This window comes from Camelus ferus, chromosome 10 (genome assembly GCF_009834535.1).
Source record: "Camelus ferus isolate YT-003-E chromosome 10, BCGSAC_Cfer_1.0, whole genome shotgun sequence".
Taxonomy (NCBI): Eukaryota; Metazoa; Chordata; class Mammalia; order Artiodactyla; family Camelidae; genus Camelus; species Camelus ferus.
In genome coordinates, this window is record NC_045705.1 from 69,534,589 (window position 1) to 69,552,780 (window position 18,192).

Consider the following 18,192-nt stretch of genomic DNA (forward strand, 5'->3'; position numbering starts at 1 on the left):
CGGAGCCTCTTAAGTGCCCTGATTTTTCTTTCAATGTCTGGGAAACAAAGGACCCACGGTCCCAGGCAGGGAACACGAACTGTTATACGGACTTTAAAGACAAGCACCCCATTGATTAGGCTGGATGTCGAAAGTCAGGAAAACGCTGAGTGTTTAAATTTATTCACTTCGATGCATCGAAATCAACCCCACGCCCAACTTGGAATCTGGGGACCCTCCCACCATGTTTGTCTTCAAAAACGCAACCCAGCACCGTTTAGGTGAACTTGAGACTTAACCTTCATTTCCTCCGAGATCAGACTCCTGACAAGTGAGACTGGGTCCTCCAGCATGCTGTCCCAGCCCCACCAAATGTCTGATAAACAGAAGTCTGCAAGCGAGCACCATGGGCACGTCCGGACGGAGGCAACAGCCCACAGCCGCAGGACGGGACACGAGTCCCCGCTCTGCCTTACTTCTCCTGTGCTGTGGGGTAGCTTGTAGGTCACGGTTTGCTAAAGTTCAGAAAGTCAAAACAAGGCCCCCATCCCACTCCTCTCCAGCTCCCGCACCGTGACTCCCGAGGCTGCAATCCCAGACCGATGGCCCACGGGGGACAAGCTGTTCCCCAGCAGCCAGACCAGATGCCCACACCCTGAGAGTCTGGGGGCAGGTAAAAGATGTGCCCTGACCAAGACAGGCTCCAACAGCACCTTCCCTGGTCACAGAGGATGTGGGGTCAGGGGAGCCAAGCCACAAAGCTGGAACAGGAAAGCCAAGTGGCTGGGGAGACTCCCACAGGACAGACTGGAGACCCCTACTCCTATGTGGCCCCAGGAGCACCGGCATGAGGGCAAGAACACTGCCCCCACGTGACCCCCTGCCCCCTGCCTCCTCCTCTCCGGCCGCCCTGGGAGGGAGGAAGCACGACACCCTGGCAAAGGCGTCCCGTCTGGTGACCGATTTGCCCACAGGTGCTCTGAGCCCTGACGCCCAACACCAGGTGCCGGCAAACCAGGATGTTATGTCAAAAGTGGAGGGGGGGGGTGACCGTGCAGCGGGAGCCCTGGCGGGGGAAGAGTCACTTGCTCCACAGACATTTACTGAGGCCCCACTATGCGCCAGGCACTGCAGGGAAGGCAGACCCCACCCATCTTTACGAAGGTAACAGCCCAGAGAGACAGTCACACAGCCACCTGGGTGAACAGCAGCCCCAAAAGACCAAGTGGACCGAACGTCCAGGTCCTCGCCCCCGGACCCCATCACCGGGGCCTTGTTTGGAAGTAGGGTCTTCACAGATGTGATTCATTTAAGGATCTCAAGATGAGATCACGCTGGACTTAGGGTGGGCCCTAAATATAAAGACTGGCGTCCATACTGGACGCAGGAGAGGTGGTCTGAGACCCCAAGCAGGGAGGGCGGTCGTGTGAAGCGGGGGTAGAGGTAGGAGCGTGGCGCCTGTACAACCAGGTCCCAGCTCCCAGCAGAAGGCTGTCCAGCCTCCCCTTGGGCCTCCAGAAGGAACCAGCCCTGCCCACACCTTGACTGTGGACTTCTGGCCTCGAGAACAGTGAAAGGATATATTTTGGTTGTTTGAGGCCACCCAGTTGGTGACATTTCATTACGGTGGCCCCATCCTGACGTGGTGAGCTAGTGCCCTGGAGGCGGGGGCGGACAGGCAGTCCTGGGGGGTCCTGGGAAACAGAGGTGGGCTGGAGCTCACACGTGCAGCATCAGAACCGCTGGAGCAGCCGCCCCAGACCCACTGGGTCGGGTTCTCTGCAGGCAGCTCCCCAGAGGCACCCAACCTGGCACACGCTGCTGGGGGCTGGGGAGCCAGAGGGTTTCCGACGGCAAGTCAGGAAGGGACAGAAACAGTGTTGCTGGTGAGAAGGTTCTGGTCTTGTTGCAGAAAGAATTCAGGAACGAGACTGGATGTCAAGAAAGCAAAGCAAGGATTTCTTAAGGGACAGGCTGGTTCGCTCTCAAGGAAAGAGTGCGCAGACCCAGCAGAGTAGCTGCCCCGTTTCTTGCGCGGCTGGTTATATGGGTATAAAAAATGAACGGGCAGAACATTCGTCGGGGAGGGGTTTGGGGTCGTCTTTCCTGACCTTCATTCCAGCTCCACCTTCCCGAGGGGAGGACAGATGTCCTGTCCTTATTTAGCCTTGACTGGGAAGTTGGGTGAGGTCATGATGAACAAAAGGTTACGTTCAGATGGAGCTATCACGAACGAATCGGAGGGTGGAGATTCCTGTCTTGTCCCACCTTTCTTTGCCTCCAGGACGCTTGCCCACCCAGAATGTATGGTTTCTTATCAGTCCCGCTTTTCTCGGTTTGTCCAAGGACCCCCGTTGTTCACCAGGTGTATGGTTTCCTGCCATATGGCCTGTGCCCCCCCTTCCTCTGCTCGTATCGAGCTACCTGCCTGCTCTAACACTAGGAGCGGGTCCCCCATCTAGGGGACTGGGGACCGACTGCCGGCAACACAGAAGGCTTGCTGGGGGATGCGGGTGGGGGATGAAAATGCAGCTGGGGCGCCTGGGGACCGGGACATGGGGAAGCGGTGGGGACATGCCATCAAAGGCAGAGTGCATGGGGAGTGTGCTTTTCTGAGCAGGCGCACACCGGTCTCCCTGGAACAGCGGTTGACCGGCAGCTCCCAGCTTGGAAGGTACAGGGGTCTGCAGTCCTTTCAATACCACTCCTGAACCCAGGGGGCAGAGAGGCAAGGAGGACGTCACCCTCTGTGTCATCACCTCCTAAAGGGCCAGGCCTGGGACAAACAAATGTTTCTGAATCCCAACAGCAGTTGGGGCCCACACGGAAGAGGATGCACCGAGAAGATGGTCCTGGAGAGATGGTGGCCAAGGGGAGAGAGCAGCCCCCTTTGGACCTGCTAGCTCACACGCCTCCCACGGCTTCTCGGGAGCATCAGACACAGTGGGGGGAGAGGACGCCCCCCCCGCAGCAAGAAGCAGACGGCTTTTCTCAGGAGGCAGGAATTCTCGGGATGGGAAGGAGCCAGGGGACAACGGTGCCAAAGTTAGGGGTTAATAACATCCGAGGTCTCACAGTCAGAATTCCCCCCTTTGGTGGCCCCGTGGAGGTGGTTTTACCCCGAAACTCGTCCTCCTGCCTCCTGCCCTCCAATCCCTCCTCCAGAGGGCAGCTCTCAGGCTGCACCCGTCATCAGCGAGGCCTCCTGAGGCCCCAGCCGCGCCGGGACTTGGGGAACTGATGGGACGGGATGCTGCTGGCAGGCGAGGTGCTGGGCATGCAGGCTCAGGAAGTGCTGGCTCTTTCCCTGGGATGATTCATTCACCCAGGGACAGGGTGGCTCTCGGAGACAGCGGACGCAGAGCTGCACGCAGACTGAGACCCCTGTGGGCAAATAAACACACAGGCTTGGCCCAGGGACGGCACCAGACTCTCCCCGCCACACGCTCAACATCCGGCCCCGCCACACACTCAACATCCAGCCCCGCCACACGCTCAACATCCGGCCCCGCCACACACTCAACATCCGGCCCCGCCACACTCAACTAACAAGGGGAGGAGCAAAGCTGGGGCGGCCGCAGGGCGCACAGCGAACGGCCAGGTTCAGTCTCAGAGGTTTCGTTAACACCACGCCGAATCGAGGTCTTTGTGACGGGTTTACTTCAAAGAATGAACGCGCTGAGTGATGCTCACACCCACAGAGGACCCACAGCCTCCACGTTCTTCACTGCCTCTCTGGGAAATTTTCAACAGAATCAACCTAACGGCACAGTTTGCTAGTTCACAATCACACATGCTTAGACGACTCAGAGGAAAGAAGAGCTCTCTCTCTCTCTCTTTTTCCTTCTTTGGCGATGCTGAAAGGACCTGGCGAGGAAGCAGAGATTTTCCGGACTATCTTTTCCCTTTGGGACATGCCACGGAAAGCCCACGGTGCAGGTGGGCTGCTGGACAAGATGCCTGGACTCCCCGACTCGCTGGTTGTAAAATTTCCCCCAACCCCGCACCCTCACTGAGCCCGAGGGCACCCACAAACATACAGAATGAGGGCCTCGAACCTCAGTCTGGCACCGTGAACCACAAAAGGCGCACACACCCGTGGTGAGTGCTCCTGTCTCAAGACCTGACAAGCCCTTCACAGTTTAAATAAATCCTTGATCAGCTCGGGAGAGTGGTAACTAAAATGTGTTCACCCCACAAACAGTACGACTTTTATCGTAAGAAAATCTCATAATAACCTATGAAAAAGAATATATATGTATTACTTCATCACTACGCTATACACCGGACACTAAGACAACACTGTAAATCAATCATACTTCAACTAAAAAAAAAAAAGAAGAAAATCTCTGCTTGTAAAGAGGTGTTTGAATCCCAGAGAGGGGAGCTACTTATACCTCAGAGTGGGACAGACGAGCCGGGACCTCCCGGGCTGGGGCTTTAAGGTCGGCAGTTTTTGCGCAGGACGGGTCAGTGGCTGCGGCGGGAAGGGGCGTGAATCTGCAGGGCAGGGCTTGGGGACAGGGCGCCGAGCCCCCAGCTTCTCTCAGCTCCAATCCGCAGGCCAGGGGAAGGAAGCCGCTTCACGCCCCGCCTCGGCGTGCGGGCCCCAGGGAAGGCCAGTGCCCGGGGACAGTAACTAGGGCGGCCGCAAGCCGTTAGCGTCGCTGGAGCGCAGGGGGACGGGCACCCTGACGCCCACAGCCCCGCCGCCGAGGGCCCGCGCACCGCTCTCCTCTGCTGCCTGCCCCGCCTCGTGGAGTTCTGACTCCCTTCGCAGCCGCCGGTATTTTTAGACCTCAGGCCAACCCTGTCCACTGTACTGCTCTCCCGTATTAGGGAGGTGGTAGGAAGAGTGGTTGGCACTCGGAGAGCTCAGTTCATTTTCTAAATCGCTTTGCGGACGTTAACTCATCAATCTCCCTAATGCGTTTCACTGAGATGCCGACGCGGCCGTGGTGGAGGCCTGGATCTCAGAGCAGTTAAGTGATTGGCCCCGGCTCACAGGTGGACCGTGTCAGCACCCGGCGATGCTGGGCCCAGGGCCCTGGATGATGCAAGCAAGGCATTTGGCTCTGCATCCCTGTGCGATTCCCAGAGGCAGGTGGGCGCCAGCCACACATCCGACACAATAAAGACTCGACAGCCAAACACACGCCCCCCAACACCAAACACGGGGTGAAGGGCACAGGTGGTGAGACACAGATGCCATCTGGCTCCTCCTCCAGGCGCCTTGGAGCCCCGCTGCCCACCCCCTCGATGGGACGGCGCCACCTTGAAATCTCACCGCTGCTGGTCCAGTGGGACTGCTCCCCGCTGCAGGTCCTGTGTAAGCCCGGGGCTGGAGGAAACAGGCCAGCGGGCTCTTCCAAGATGCAAGACTGGGCCCAGCCGCCGGCAGGGCGATGGGAAAGAAGAGGAGCCCCAGGGACGGTCCTCCTGGTTGGCACAAGGGGTACTAGAAAGGGGAGTGGTCATCAGCACAGTCGCTGGGGACGGTGGGAGGGAAGCGGGCGGAGGGAGGTGATGGGGATGCCTCTGCCAGTCTTGTCCCATTTAGTCACCATCTCTTATTTTAAATGGAGTCGTGTACGTTGCCGAATCTTCCAGTAAACCCACTTAAATTAGCTACAAAGTAATCTGCTTCCTGGATGGACAGCCAAGCCCCAGAGCCACTGCCCACCACCTGGCCAGTTTCCTTGCCTAATGTCTAAGGTTTTCCTTCACCCCAACCCTGCCAGGAGTTAAGGAAACATAGGAACAGAGGCAGAAGAGATGCTAGGACTACGATTTCTGTTAAGTTTTACCAAAAGCAGACACTCCGAGCCAATCTAACCAGTTAGCCAAGATGGAGCCCCGGCAGGGCTCAACCGAGACGAGCCTACTCACCGACGTCCGTCTCCTTGTGGTTCTTGATGTATTCGGCCAGCTCAAAGTTGCCGGCTATGATCGCCACCTGCAAGAGTGGAAATCACGTTAAAGTGCCGACTGCAGAACTTACCCGACGTCACCGATGGTGTAACAGCAAAACGAGTCCAACCGCAGCTCTTCAGTTTTAAATAAGAGATAGTCCTTTCTTTTCCTGGTTTTACTGAGATACAGTTGACACACAGCACTGCATAAGTTTATGTGTAAGTTGAAGGCATATAATAAGCATAATGACTTGACTTGGACATTTTGGGAAATGATCACCATAGTAAGTTTAGTTAACGTCCATCATCTCACAGTTACAAAGACTGTTTTTCTTTGCGATGAGAACTCGTAGGATCTATTACTCTTAGCAACGTTCAAATGTACCACACAGCAGTGTCACCGATCATCACCGTGCTGAATGTCACATCCCCAGGGCTAATTTCTCTTATAACTGGAAGTTTGGACCTTTCGACCCTTTTCATCCATCCCTTCACCCCCGCCTCCCTGATCGATCTCTGGTAACCACAGATCTGATCTCTTCTTCTATGAGTCTGATTGTTTCAGATTCCACATCTAAGTGAGACCGTAACCGAGCAGGACCCTACTGTTATCAGTGCCCGTCTGATACCGGCAATGGTGTTTGTAACTGCTTAACTGTACGGTGGTTTAAAGGGGATTTCTCAGGCTCTTGCTGCCCAGGGTGGGGAGGGAGAGGAGGCAGGCTTGGGTGGTCTGCCCGACCCCCTCCTGGTGCTGTGCGCAGGGCTCGTGCTCAGGGTCCTGCTCTTGACCATGACACCTCAGAAACGGCACTTGGCTGTTTTGTGCATCTTGCTGTTCATAACTCGCCCCAACTGCGTATCTGCAGTTGCTTTTGACTGCTTGTGTTTTCCTTTTATCCTGTTGTTCGAGCTGCAGGTCTCAGCCTCAGCTGCTTAAAAGGCTAAATGCATTTATCAACCTCACTTTAAACTGCACAAGTTTCTCTCCAGAGCTCTTTTCTATGGAGCTGCTTCCCACGCATCCTTTGTTCTAGGAATAAGAATATTAAGAGAATCCCGAAGCCAGAGATGACCTTCATACCCAGCAGAGGGAAGGGGACCACTGCACCTGCAAAAACAAGAGCAGCTTTGCAACAACTTGCTACCCTGTATGCCATCTCTATGGAAACTAGCTCTGCCCCTTGAACTCTTGAACTTTTACTACAAAACCCCTGCCTTCTCACCCCAGGAGGCTAATAGTCTAAGAGGTATTCGCCCACTGTGACCTCCTTTGCCAGGCGAAGAAATAAAGCTGCCTTTTCTGCTGCATCCAAAGCTCTGTCCTCAAGTCTCAATTTGGTAAGTGGGGTACACAGGCCGGATTTCAGCAACAAGATCACTACAGTATTTGTCTCTCTGTCTGATTTCATGAAGCACACGCCCTCATGCCCATCCACGGTCTCGTAAATGGCAGAGCCAACCGTTAAAACAGCACCCACATTACCGATCGGCCCTCAGACCCACTCGGAGGCACGTCTCCCCAGTCTGCCCCTCTCCCGGGCCCTGGCCACACTACCATGCAGAGGCCAGAATCTACAGGAGAGATTCCTCAGCCCGGAAGGCCACGGCGGGCGTGACCTGCACCGCAGAGGGGAGGTCAAGGGGCCAAGCCTGGAAAGCCCCACCACCAGCATCCTGTGTCCCAGCAGGCCTGACTGGTCCCAACGTGCACCTCCGGGGTGGGGAGCAGGGGCGCCCGTTCCCCTGATTGGACATGAGCCGGCCTCCATAATCGAGGGAGGGGGAAGCCTGAGAAAGGCATTCAAAGCTCTACACCAGGTTTCAGCGGGAAAAGCTCCACCCATGGAGTGATGGGTGCACACGGCATCAGGACCAGCACCTACAGGAAACGACCCAGCTCGAGCCCTACAGATCCGCTGACTGAAGCGACAAGGCCCCGTGATCCCTGACAGGCGGAGGCAGCCAGGCAGGTGAAGCCACGTGTCCCTGGGGTGGCCCCAGGCCCCCGGGGGAGACCTGAACTGGGGCCCCCGTGGGCAGGCCTCCTGGTGTTCACGGTGGCCCAGACGGGAGACCTGGGCCCAGAGGCAGCTATCTCTGGCCCCCAAGGAGTGGGCGTTTAGATGCCCACCTGCAGACACGCACATCGACTACCAGTCGGCTGCCAGTGATGATGTGGGTGGGCCTTCCCTGATCCTTTGGAGGCCTTCAGAGCAGAAACTGAGATTTCCTGGAGGAGAAATCCTGCCTCAAGATTGCAGCATCGGCTCCTGCCCGAATTGCCAGCCTGCCCTTCCGACTGCAGACTTGCCCCCACAGCCTCCAAGCCAACTCCTCACAAGGAATCTCTTAAATGTACACAGATATATCCCCCCTCCTGCCAGCTCTGTTCCCCTGGAGAACTCCAGCTGACACAGCTCCACGGGGAGGTGGGGGGTTGCAGTGCTGCGGAGGAGACCCAGGGACCCCAGGCCCCTGTCCTTGGAAGTGACATGGATTTCAACTTGTGGGCCCCACCTCATGCTCAGGGCCCTCCAAGGATGCCACAGGCAGGAGCTGCCCCCTCCCTGGCCCACTGGGGTGGGGGCAAGTCAAAGCCATTTCGGAGGCAGCCCCCGGTTCTGCAGAGGCAGGAGCAGGGCTAGAACCTGGGTGGAGGGGTTTGCTAGCCTCCTGGAGGGTGACCACCCACCTGGGACCCAGGCTTCAGATCATGGGTCCCTGCAACAGAACAAGGATGGGGGGAGGGCCCCAGGCGGGAGGCTCACATAAGCCCTGAGAAGCTGACAACCTAATTTGCTGGCATTTATGACATGAACGTAGAAGGAAGGGTCTTCAGGGTTACACGTAACATATAAGCCAGTGCCATTTAGGGGACAGCTGGCCAGAATCATTCCTTGTCTTTCAGCCAGAACCTCAAAAGTAAAACTCACTCCCACCCATTAGGATGGCTAACATCAAAAGACAGAAAATGACGAGGGGTGGCAAGGATGTGGAGAAATTGGAAAGCTTGTGTGTTGCTGGTGGGAATGGAAAATGGTGCAGCAGCTGTGGAAAACAGTGTTGAGTTTTCCTCAAAAAAATTCTACATAAGAGCTACTATAGGGTCCAGCCATTCCATTTCTGCACATACACCCAGAGGGTCTGAAAGCAGGCAGAAGTGTTAATTCTGCGCATCAACTTGACTGGGCCACAGGGGGCCGAGACATTTGGCTAGAAATTATCATGGGTGTTTCCAGGAGGGTGTTTCTGGACATTTGAATCAGTAGATTGAGTAAAGCAGACTGCCCTCCCCACTGTGGGTGGGCCTCATCCAATCAGGTGAAGACCAGACTAAGGAGAAGGCTGAGTAGGTAGGCACTCCTGCTGCCAGACTGTGAGCTGGGACGTCGATCTTTTCCAGCCGTCAGACTCAGAGGAAAACATCACCTTTCCTTGGGTCTCGAGCCCACCAGCTTTTGGACTGAAACTTACATCATCGCCTCTTGTGTTTCCAGGTTGTCACAACCTCAGATTTTGGGCTTCCCAGCCTCCATAATGAAAAATCTCGTGTGTGTGTGTGTGTATGTGTGTGTGTACCTACACTGAGAATGGGGTGCTGCTGTAACAAATACCTAAAAATGTGGAAGCAGCTTTTGACATGGGTCATAGGGAGAGGCTGGAAGAGTTCTGAGGTGCGTGATAGAAGTATGGACGTTAGAGGCCGTGCCGCTGAGATCTCAGACAGAAATGAGGCACAGGTCACTGGCAACAGGAGGAGAGGTGATCCTTGTTAACAGGTGGCCAAGAGCTTGGCCAAATTGTGTTCTGGTGTTTCGTGGGAGGCAGAGATTTTGAGCCATGAACTTGGATGTTTAGCTGAGGAGATTTCCAAGCCAAGTATTGAAGGAACGTCTTGGTGCCTCTCAGCTGCTTACAGTGAAGTGCAAAAAGTGAGACGAATTAAAGGAAGAATTGTTCAGCAAGAAGGAACTAGATTTTGAAGATTTGGGAAATAGCCTATCCACGTTGCAGGAAGTGAGAAAGCGTGTTTTTTTCTTTTAATATATATTTTTTTGTTTTGCTTTGTTCTGGAGGGGAGATAATTAGGTTTATTTATTTTCGATGGAGTTCCTGGGGATTGAACCCAGGACCTTGTGCATGCTAGCCACGTGCTCTACCACTGAGCTACACCCTCTCCTGGAGAAAGCAGGCTCTGAGGAGTATGCTGAGGGCGTGGCTGGACCATCGCACAATAAGAGGTGATGTACGGATGATACACGCAGAGGGAAGGCCAGTCTACACTGAGGGTTAGAGGCAGGGTGGAGTGAGGGAAGGCTGTCAGACTTCCAGGGTTTGACAGGATGGCGTAACAGAGCGACTCAGCTGTGAACACGTGCTGCTCTTCAAACAGAGGGGAACATGACCCCAAACGCCAGTCAGAGAGTACTGGGGCCACTGCCTGGGTTTCAACAGGACATAGAGCCCTTGCCAGAAGACTTGGGGGAAGGACCACCCTGCCAAGCTGTGATGCTGCCGCTCCAGTGGGCCCGAGAGACAGAACGTCAAACCAAAGAGAACTCTCAAGCCTTAAGGTCCGGTGGAGTCACCTCACCAGGTCTGGGACTCGCTCGAACCCGCCACCTTCCTTCCCTTCCTGCTTTCTGACATTCCCCTTTTGGAACGGGAACGTCTATCCTCCGCTGGGCCCCGTGCTGTGCTTTGGAAGCACATAACTTGTCTGGTTGTAGGGGTCACAGCTGGAGAGGAGCTGGCCTCAGGATGAGCTGTACCCCAAAGTCTCACCCACACCTGATTTACATGATACATAGATGAGACTTCGGAGTTTACTGTTTCGGAGTCGATGCTGGAACATGCGAAGACTTTTGGGGCTGTTGGGCTTGAAAGACTGCATTTTGCAGGCGAGAAAGACATGAATTTGGGGAGCCAGCAGGGGAGTGTTATGCACTGCATGTTTGTGCCCCCCCCCCAAATTCATATTTTGAGGCCCTGACTCCCAGTGTGATGGTCTTAGGAGGTGGGCCCTTCAGGAAGTGATTAGATTGAATGAGGTCACAAGGGTGGGGCTCCCATGGTGAGTTAGTGCGCTTCAAGAGGAGACATCAGAGAGCCTGCTCTCTCTGCTGTGTGAGAACACAGCAGGAGGAGGCCGTCTGCAAGCCAGGAAGACAGCTCCCACCAAACCTGACCCTGCCAGCACCCTGACCTCCAGCTGTGAGAAGCACATTTCTGCTGCTGAAACCACCCAGTCCATGGTGTTTCCTTATGGAAGCCTGAGCATCAGATTAAGACAGCAGGGACTCAGACAGATATGCACACATGCACATTCATAGCAGCGTTACCCACAATAATCAAAGGGCTGAGGCCACCCAAGGGTCTACTGACAGATGAACAGATACACAAAATGTGGTCCAGCCATACAGCGGACATTATTCAAACTTAAAAAGGAATGAAATTCTGACACAGGCTACAACACGGATGAACCTTGAAGACATTATGCTCGGTGAAATAAGCCAGACACAAAGGGACAAATCGTGCATGATCATATGAGGTCCCCAGAGGAGTCACATTCCTAGAGACAGAACGTAGGAGGGTGAGGGCCAGGGGCTGGGGGGGTCATTGTTTAATAGGGGCGGAATTTTAGTTTTTTAAAAGGAAAAGAGGTCTGGGGTTGGAAGGTGGTGACAACAGCAAAACAATGTCCTTAATGACACTGAACTGCACCATTAAAAATGGTTAAGATAATAAAACCTATGTTATGTGTATTTTACCATAATTTTAAAAAGGCAGAAGTCCACCTGTGTGGACCGGGAGGAGAGAAGGTCAAGTGTGAGAATGCAGACCCACCCTGAACAGTCAGGCAGGTGTTAGGGGAGACGGATGAGCTCTGGGACAGCCGGCCCTCCACCGGTGGGGGTCGGCGGCGGCCAGGATGAACCAGCCTGAAGGAGACGGGGGTGGGGAGGGGGCCACAGACAGCACACTGCTGAACAGGCAGGACCTGTCTGGGCCGCAGGACGGTTGCGGGCACAGGCAAGCCCTCTGTGGCTACTGGGCAATCTTGTCCAGGGGCCTGGAGTGTTGCCTCTGGTGGGGGTGAAGGTAGGCGGGGAGGCACTTTCCATCATGGAGGCATACGCCGAGGTGTCCCCCTCCCTAGGGGAGATGCTGCTCCCCACGGCGCACCTGCTCCCACAGGCTGAATGCCCCGTGTGACACCGGCAGGCAGGTGCCGCAGAGGTGAGGGGCTCTGGCCCCAGGCTGCCTGGGTGTGACCTCCACAGGTGTACTATGTAACATCAGGCATGATGTGAATCCAGAGGCCTCAGTCTTCTCAGCTTTAAAATGGGTTTGGAGTGGGAATTCGATGAGACTGTGTATGTAAAGGTTTTGAGCAATCCTGGCACACAGTAAGCCCTAAAAAGTTTGCTGTTTCTATGGTTCCAATGATCAGTACTGACCACTTACATGTAAGCAGCAGACAGCTCGTTATAAAGGTGCCCCAAGCCCCCGCCATAAACCCACCATCAGACGCTCCAGTGCACACCCACGTCTGCACCCAGTGCACGCCCGCCCAGGACGGCGCTGGAAGTAACCTGAAAGCCAACCCGTAGCCAGCGATTCCGAGCTGCCGCTTCCAAAGAAAAGCTCTCGGAGCTGCACATGGAGTAACCGCAAAGCACGGAAGCCGCGCGAGCCGGCCCGGCCCGAGCAGCGGGGCCCGCACCGCCAGTGAGGACAGCACAAGCGTGTCTTTGTGCCAATTGCCCACCTGTTCTCCCTGGACGACCTCAAGGCCAGCAAAGTCCTCTCAAGCAGGAAGCGGCCGCCTGCCAGACCTGCTGCGTTGAGGTGTCCCGCTGCCTGGCCCCACTCCTGGGCGTCCCACCAAGTGCCCGAGGGGAGGATGGGAGGGGACCGGGTCTGACGGAGGCACCTCAGGGTCATCCAGCAAGCGTCCGGCGGCTGGTTTGGATGCATACAGAGGGCAGAAGGTTGGGGGCTGTTTCCTTTGGTTCCAGGCACATATACCGATAATAGCAATAAAATAATAATAAGATCTCTCCAGCCCTCATGTGGACACACTTAGTTCTGAGCACTTTCACATGGATGAACCCTCTTTGATCCTAACAACTCTGTGAAGTGGGCACCATTATCTCCACCTGACATGTGAGGAAACCGAGGCACAGAGAGGTTAAGCCACTCGCCCAGCATCACACAGCTGGGTAGTGCTGAAGCCAAGGTATTATTAAAAGCTCAAGCCATTCCTGTCCATAATCTGTACCTGATCATCAAGGCGCAGAACACGTCTATAAATAATCTTCCCTGACGATGACGTTTTTTAAAAAGTTAGCATGTAAGGCAATCACAGCTCAGACACTTGGGTAGAAAACCAGCAGCACAGGGAACAACCAGCAGGACAAACCGTCCTCCGGGGCTTGCGACAAGCCCCGCGCCGCAGGCCGTGTCGGCCGGGCGGCTACAGAATGGCCTGAAACACGCTCAGGGCAAGCAAACGCACTTTTTGTGGGGAGGGACACTGCCTCCTACGGGTTCCTCAGGGCCCTAGAAAGTGAGACCTGAGCCCCTCACTGCTGGCACGTTCTCACCCCCGCCCCTGCCCCGCCCCTTAACTCAACTTCCCCTCTCCCTCCTGGCTTCAAACGTCAGCTCAGGAACATGTGCCAGACTAGGCATCTGGGCACCACCGGAAAGAAACGCAGGGATCCAACTTGAGGGGTAATGTCTGGGTGTGGAGAAGCCCAGGACAGCAAGGAGCCCCTTTTGGACTCAAAGAGGCTTCTCCTGGCCCCTCCTTTCTTAACCCGTCGCCCAGCATCAGGGTCAGCACTCGGGGGAACGCAGGGAGGGTGCTGGCGGGGGCACCCGGACAGGGCGCTCCTGGCTGGCATCTGGCCCATCGGCCGCACCACAGGCAGGATGGCCGGGGCGGAGCTGGGGGAGGTCGGAGGTGGCGCTGGGGACAGACTGGCGGATCATGGGAGGAATTCAGGCGGGAAAGTATCAGGAGCCAGGGCTTCTGCAGAGAAGAGAAGAAGGGAAGCCCGAGGGATGGGGAGGAGCCAGGGCAAGAGCCTGGCCTGGAGACTCCAGGGCCTGGGCGGGGGTGCGGGAGAATGCGGACGGCAGGGGCCAGTTCTGTGGTCCCCAATGGTCACTTACAGCAGACACGTCCCCCCACTCTGAACCTCCCCCGTCCTCAGTTCCACACCTGTTGTCTGGGAAGGCACAAAGGCCTTTCATGGACTTTTTGACCAAGAGTTATGTTAACACAAAGCCATGGCGTCTTCACACCTCTCCTCTGGGGTGGCCGAGGTCTCCAGGGGGACGCCGGGAGCCCCTCCTGTCTCCTGCCCCGCGCAAAAGGGGGGCTGCGTCCCCGCCCCACACTCCTGCCCTGGAGCTGGGCTTCGTGCCTCAGGGGTTCCCTGCAGTTCTCGCCCCAAGACACAGGCAGCATGGGGAGCGGCTCACTTTACAAGGCCCGGGGGTTGCCTCGTGGCGACACGATGCACTGCAGACGTCACCCACAGTCCATGCCGTGACAGTGGGTAGGGTTCTGAAGGCTGAGGGGCTGCCCCGTGAAGTCCTGATCATCTATAGATGCTGACGAGCCCCCCCCCCCAAAAGGACGACATTGAGACCACCGTGTGGAGGACAAGGGCAGATGAAGCCCACTGCCTGATGTCCCTGGGGGTGCTCAGCCCTGGTGACCAGGTCGTAGGAAGTCCTGAGGACGCAGGAACGTGCGCGAGGGGAGCCCGCAGCTTGTCCCCAGAGCAGCACCCGGCGCTCAGGGAAAGGAGCCCGGGTCGCCCCTCCACGCTGCCGGGCAGAGCCCCCTGCAGCAAAACCTCGGAGCTCATGCTCCCTCCTGAAAGACGCGAATGGCCCAGGGGCAAGGCTGGGGCTTTCCGTCTGTTTTTATAACTCAGAATTTGGCATCTTAAATGCTTGCAGCTCACCCTGAGTGGGTCTCATGCTCTTTGAAGATTTTCGAAACCCGTGACATGATAACATGGCTTAGGAGGAATTCTGAGCACAGGAAGACGGGGTCTGGGCCTCCACCCAGCAGCACAGAAGCACCACAGCAGAGCAGGACTGGCATCTCAGGGAGGCAGTGGTGGGGGCCGCCTTGTCCGTGAGCAGCCGGACCCAGGGTGCAGGCTCCTGCGTCCCGACACCTCGGGTCCTGGACGTTTTCTCAGTCGCATGAGTCCCAGCCTGGCTGTGTGCCCACACCCAGCGCTCCGACGGGGCCGGAGCAAGTCAGCGGGGTGGGGACGGTCCCCTTTAGAACCCAGGGCTCTCCTGAGTCCCGTCCGCACTCCCCCTCCAAATGCAGCCACGTCCAGCCTCTGTAAACAGGGGGGTCCAACACAGAGGCAGCGCCCCAAATTCCTCGAGAGCACCTCGCTCCTGGTGCTTATTTCAACCCCTCCGATCTACATCTGAATTAGGCAAGTTCTCCCACATACCCAGGCCCTGCACCCCTCTCCTCAGCCACACCTGCGAGTTTCCTGCGGGCAGACCCTGGACCACAACGAGTGTCCTCTACGGACTCAGGGGCACTACTCAATAAGTAAGCAGAGGAAAGGCTCAGGGTGCCGTGGTCGTGGGCACCTGAAAACAGCCCAGGCCCTGTGCCAAAGGGCCCTGGGGGTCACACACGGGGGCCGGCGTGTTTAGGAGGTGCCCAGGCGGGTCAGGGTTGTGTGTGGAGCAGCAGCAGGTGTCGTCTGCCTCTCTGCCTGGGGTCCCCTAGGTGATGTGAGGTGCCACCCCAATCCTCACCAAGCACCTGCCTGTCGTCCCTCCCCAAGTCAATGGAGCAGGCCGACCCTACTGCACACCTACTATGCGCCGGGCTTTGTGCCAGACGCTGGGGACCCGGCAAAACCTCCGCCCTCCCCTCAAGGGCATCCCACAACCGGACGGCTGCAATCACTGTGTCCTAACACGCTGTGCCCCTGCCTCTGTGGGGCTTAAAGACCAACGCGGGGAAATGTGAGGGCTTGGATGCATGCAGTCAGGCTCACCACGGTGGAGGGGCCCCATATCACACCAGGAGAAAGGAAAGATCTGGGGGAACTCGGGGCCTGGGAAGATTTCATGGAGGAAAGTTAACCCGACAGGCAGGTAGGGGAGGAAAGTGCGTGCGAGGTGATCTGATCGGCCCTGCTGAAGTTCCCTACTGATCTATGTCTACGCCTCCTGTACCAGGCAGTCCCTTCCAGGGGGCCTCCTGGGAGACTCCACCACCACGTGCAAAACCTCCATCCATCCTGTCCATCCATCCATCCTTCGACCCATCCTTTTATTCATCCACCCATCCATCCATCTGTCCACCCATCCTTCCACCCGTCCACCCATCCAGTCACCTACCATTCCAGCCAGTCACCAATCAGCCACTCATCCACCCATCGTGCCACCCACCTACCCATCCACACACCCACCATACCCCCCACCCAGCCACCATGAACTGCGCACAGCCACCTGCCACGCCCTATGGCACAGAGCACGGCATTTGGTCCAGGGCTGGGCTCCAGCTCGGTGCCAGAAGGACTCCTGCCTTCCTGCCCGGCGCTGGGGGAGGGTCAGTGCACGTGGATACTTTTTACAGCAATAACGCTGCCAGAGCGCTGAGCTGCCCCATTTGGACGTTCTGCACGGCCTCCCAGCTTTGGTGGTGGGCGGTTGGTCCCTGGAGACGCTGCCATGCTGCTGTGGCGCCCACGGGGGCTGTCCCACTGCACCCTGCTGGGCTGGCGCTGGAGCTGGAGCCAGGGTGAGGGGAGAGGCTGCCTGTGTTCTCATCACTGGCTAAATCGTCATCTCCTGGGATCTGCAGCCAGAAGGCGGAGGAAATCCACTCCCCCGCCCGAAGGAAGCATCCTCTTCTCGCCAAAGCAAAATGCGCCTCCCGACACAGAGAGCTATTTATAGGCAGCTCTGTGATCCTGACACGTCCTTGCCATAATTGGAAAACGGCTCCACCCAAAGACAGCTTCAGAGACAGCGGGGTCTCCGTGTCCCCGCCTTTGGTTTCCCTCCAGATGACACCACATCACCTACTTTGGACTCCCAGGGCAAATCAGGAAGTGACAGATGCCCAGGGACCCGGGAGCCCGGAGAGGAATCTTAAACCTTAGCATCCACAAGCGTGCGGGAGGGGGACTGTGCCCCTGGCCTGGAGGGGCAGAGGTCGCCAAACTCCACCAGCCCAGCTCCAGGGAGACCGTGCCGCCTCTGGCTGAAGCCCGGAGCCCCGTGGTTCTGCACAATTCTGCAGATCCCAGACCACAACCCCGAGGTTTGCCACATCCCCTGTGAAGCCAGGAGCCCTTGCAAACTGAGGCGCCACCCGGAGGCTCAGGGACCCCACACCACCCTCAACAGGGCTGCCTGGAGAGACCCTCCACTCAGCATGCCGTCAAGTGGCATCCACACCACCAGGAGGTCCTGTCTCCAGGGGCTTCGGGCCGGTCACCGAGCCAGCGGAGGGAGCTTGGGCTTGGAGGCTGCCGCCTGCGTGGCGTGCTGGGTGACCCTGAACATTCCTGGGAGACCTGCCTGGGGGGGGGGCCTTTGCTGGGACTCCTAGTCCCCTGCAGGCCCCCGTGTCCCTCCCTGGACCTGGAGTGATGGGGACGCCCTGGCAGTAGTCAGCCTTCACTAGGGCAATGCAGTGCAGCGCTCAGGGCCACAGACACCTCTCTAGCACAGAGACCCTGGACGGGCTACCTCTGCTCATCTGCAGCTGGGCCGACACTGCAGGTCCCAGGCCTGCGACTGCCAGGAGGGTGGAAGTAGCTCCCACTGATGAACAGCCCACCGCCAAGCCCAGAGTCCCACAGGGAACCCCAGATCAGGCGTCTTCGCAGATGGCCCGTCCCAGACATTCAGGGAGGAGCTCCCCACTCGACTACCCCGGAGGATGAAGAGGCAAAGCTTCCCCTACTCGGCGTGAAGCCAGCGCAACCCCAGCTTCAGGCTCTGTGAGGCCCTGCCGCACCTCTGGCATCCCAGGCAGACGGCAGCGAATCAAAGGCAGATTCACGCACGAAGAGGGAGGCGTCATCACCAAGGAGGCTTCTTGCAGGAATTGAAAAATCGATCAGTATAATTCATCACATTAACAGAAAGAAGGGGGGGCAGCTGCAGGCCCCCCGACAGCAGCAGCTCGCTGTCAGCTCTGATAAACACCATCAAAGACCGCTCGATGAAATTTAACACGACTCCTGATCAGACGTGCGAGACTGAGGAGCAAAGGTCT

General features: G+C 57.0%; 1 protein-coding gene across 1 annotated transcript in view; it reads right to left on the reverse strand.

The window, feature by feature from the left end:
• The window catches only part of SHANK2 (SH3 and multiple ankyrin repeat domains 2), a 499,586-nt gene that overhangs the window by 310,273 nt on the left and 171,121 nt on the right, over positions 1-18,192 (reverse strand). Inside the window, 1 exon segment of the mRNA XM_032490098.1 lies at positions 5,869-5,935. Within this exon segment, the coding sequence (XP_032345989.1) occupies positions 5,869-5,935 (67 nt within the window).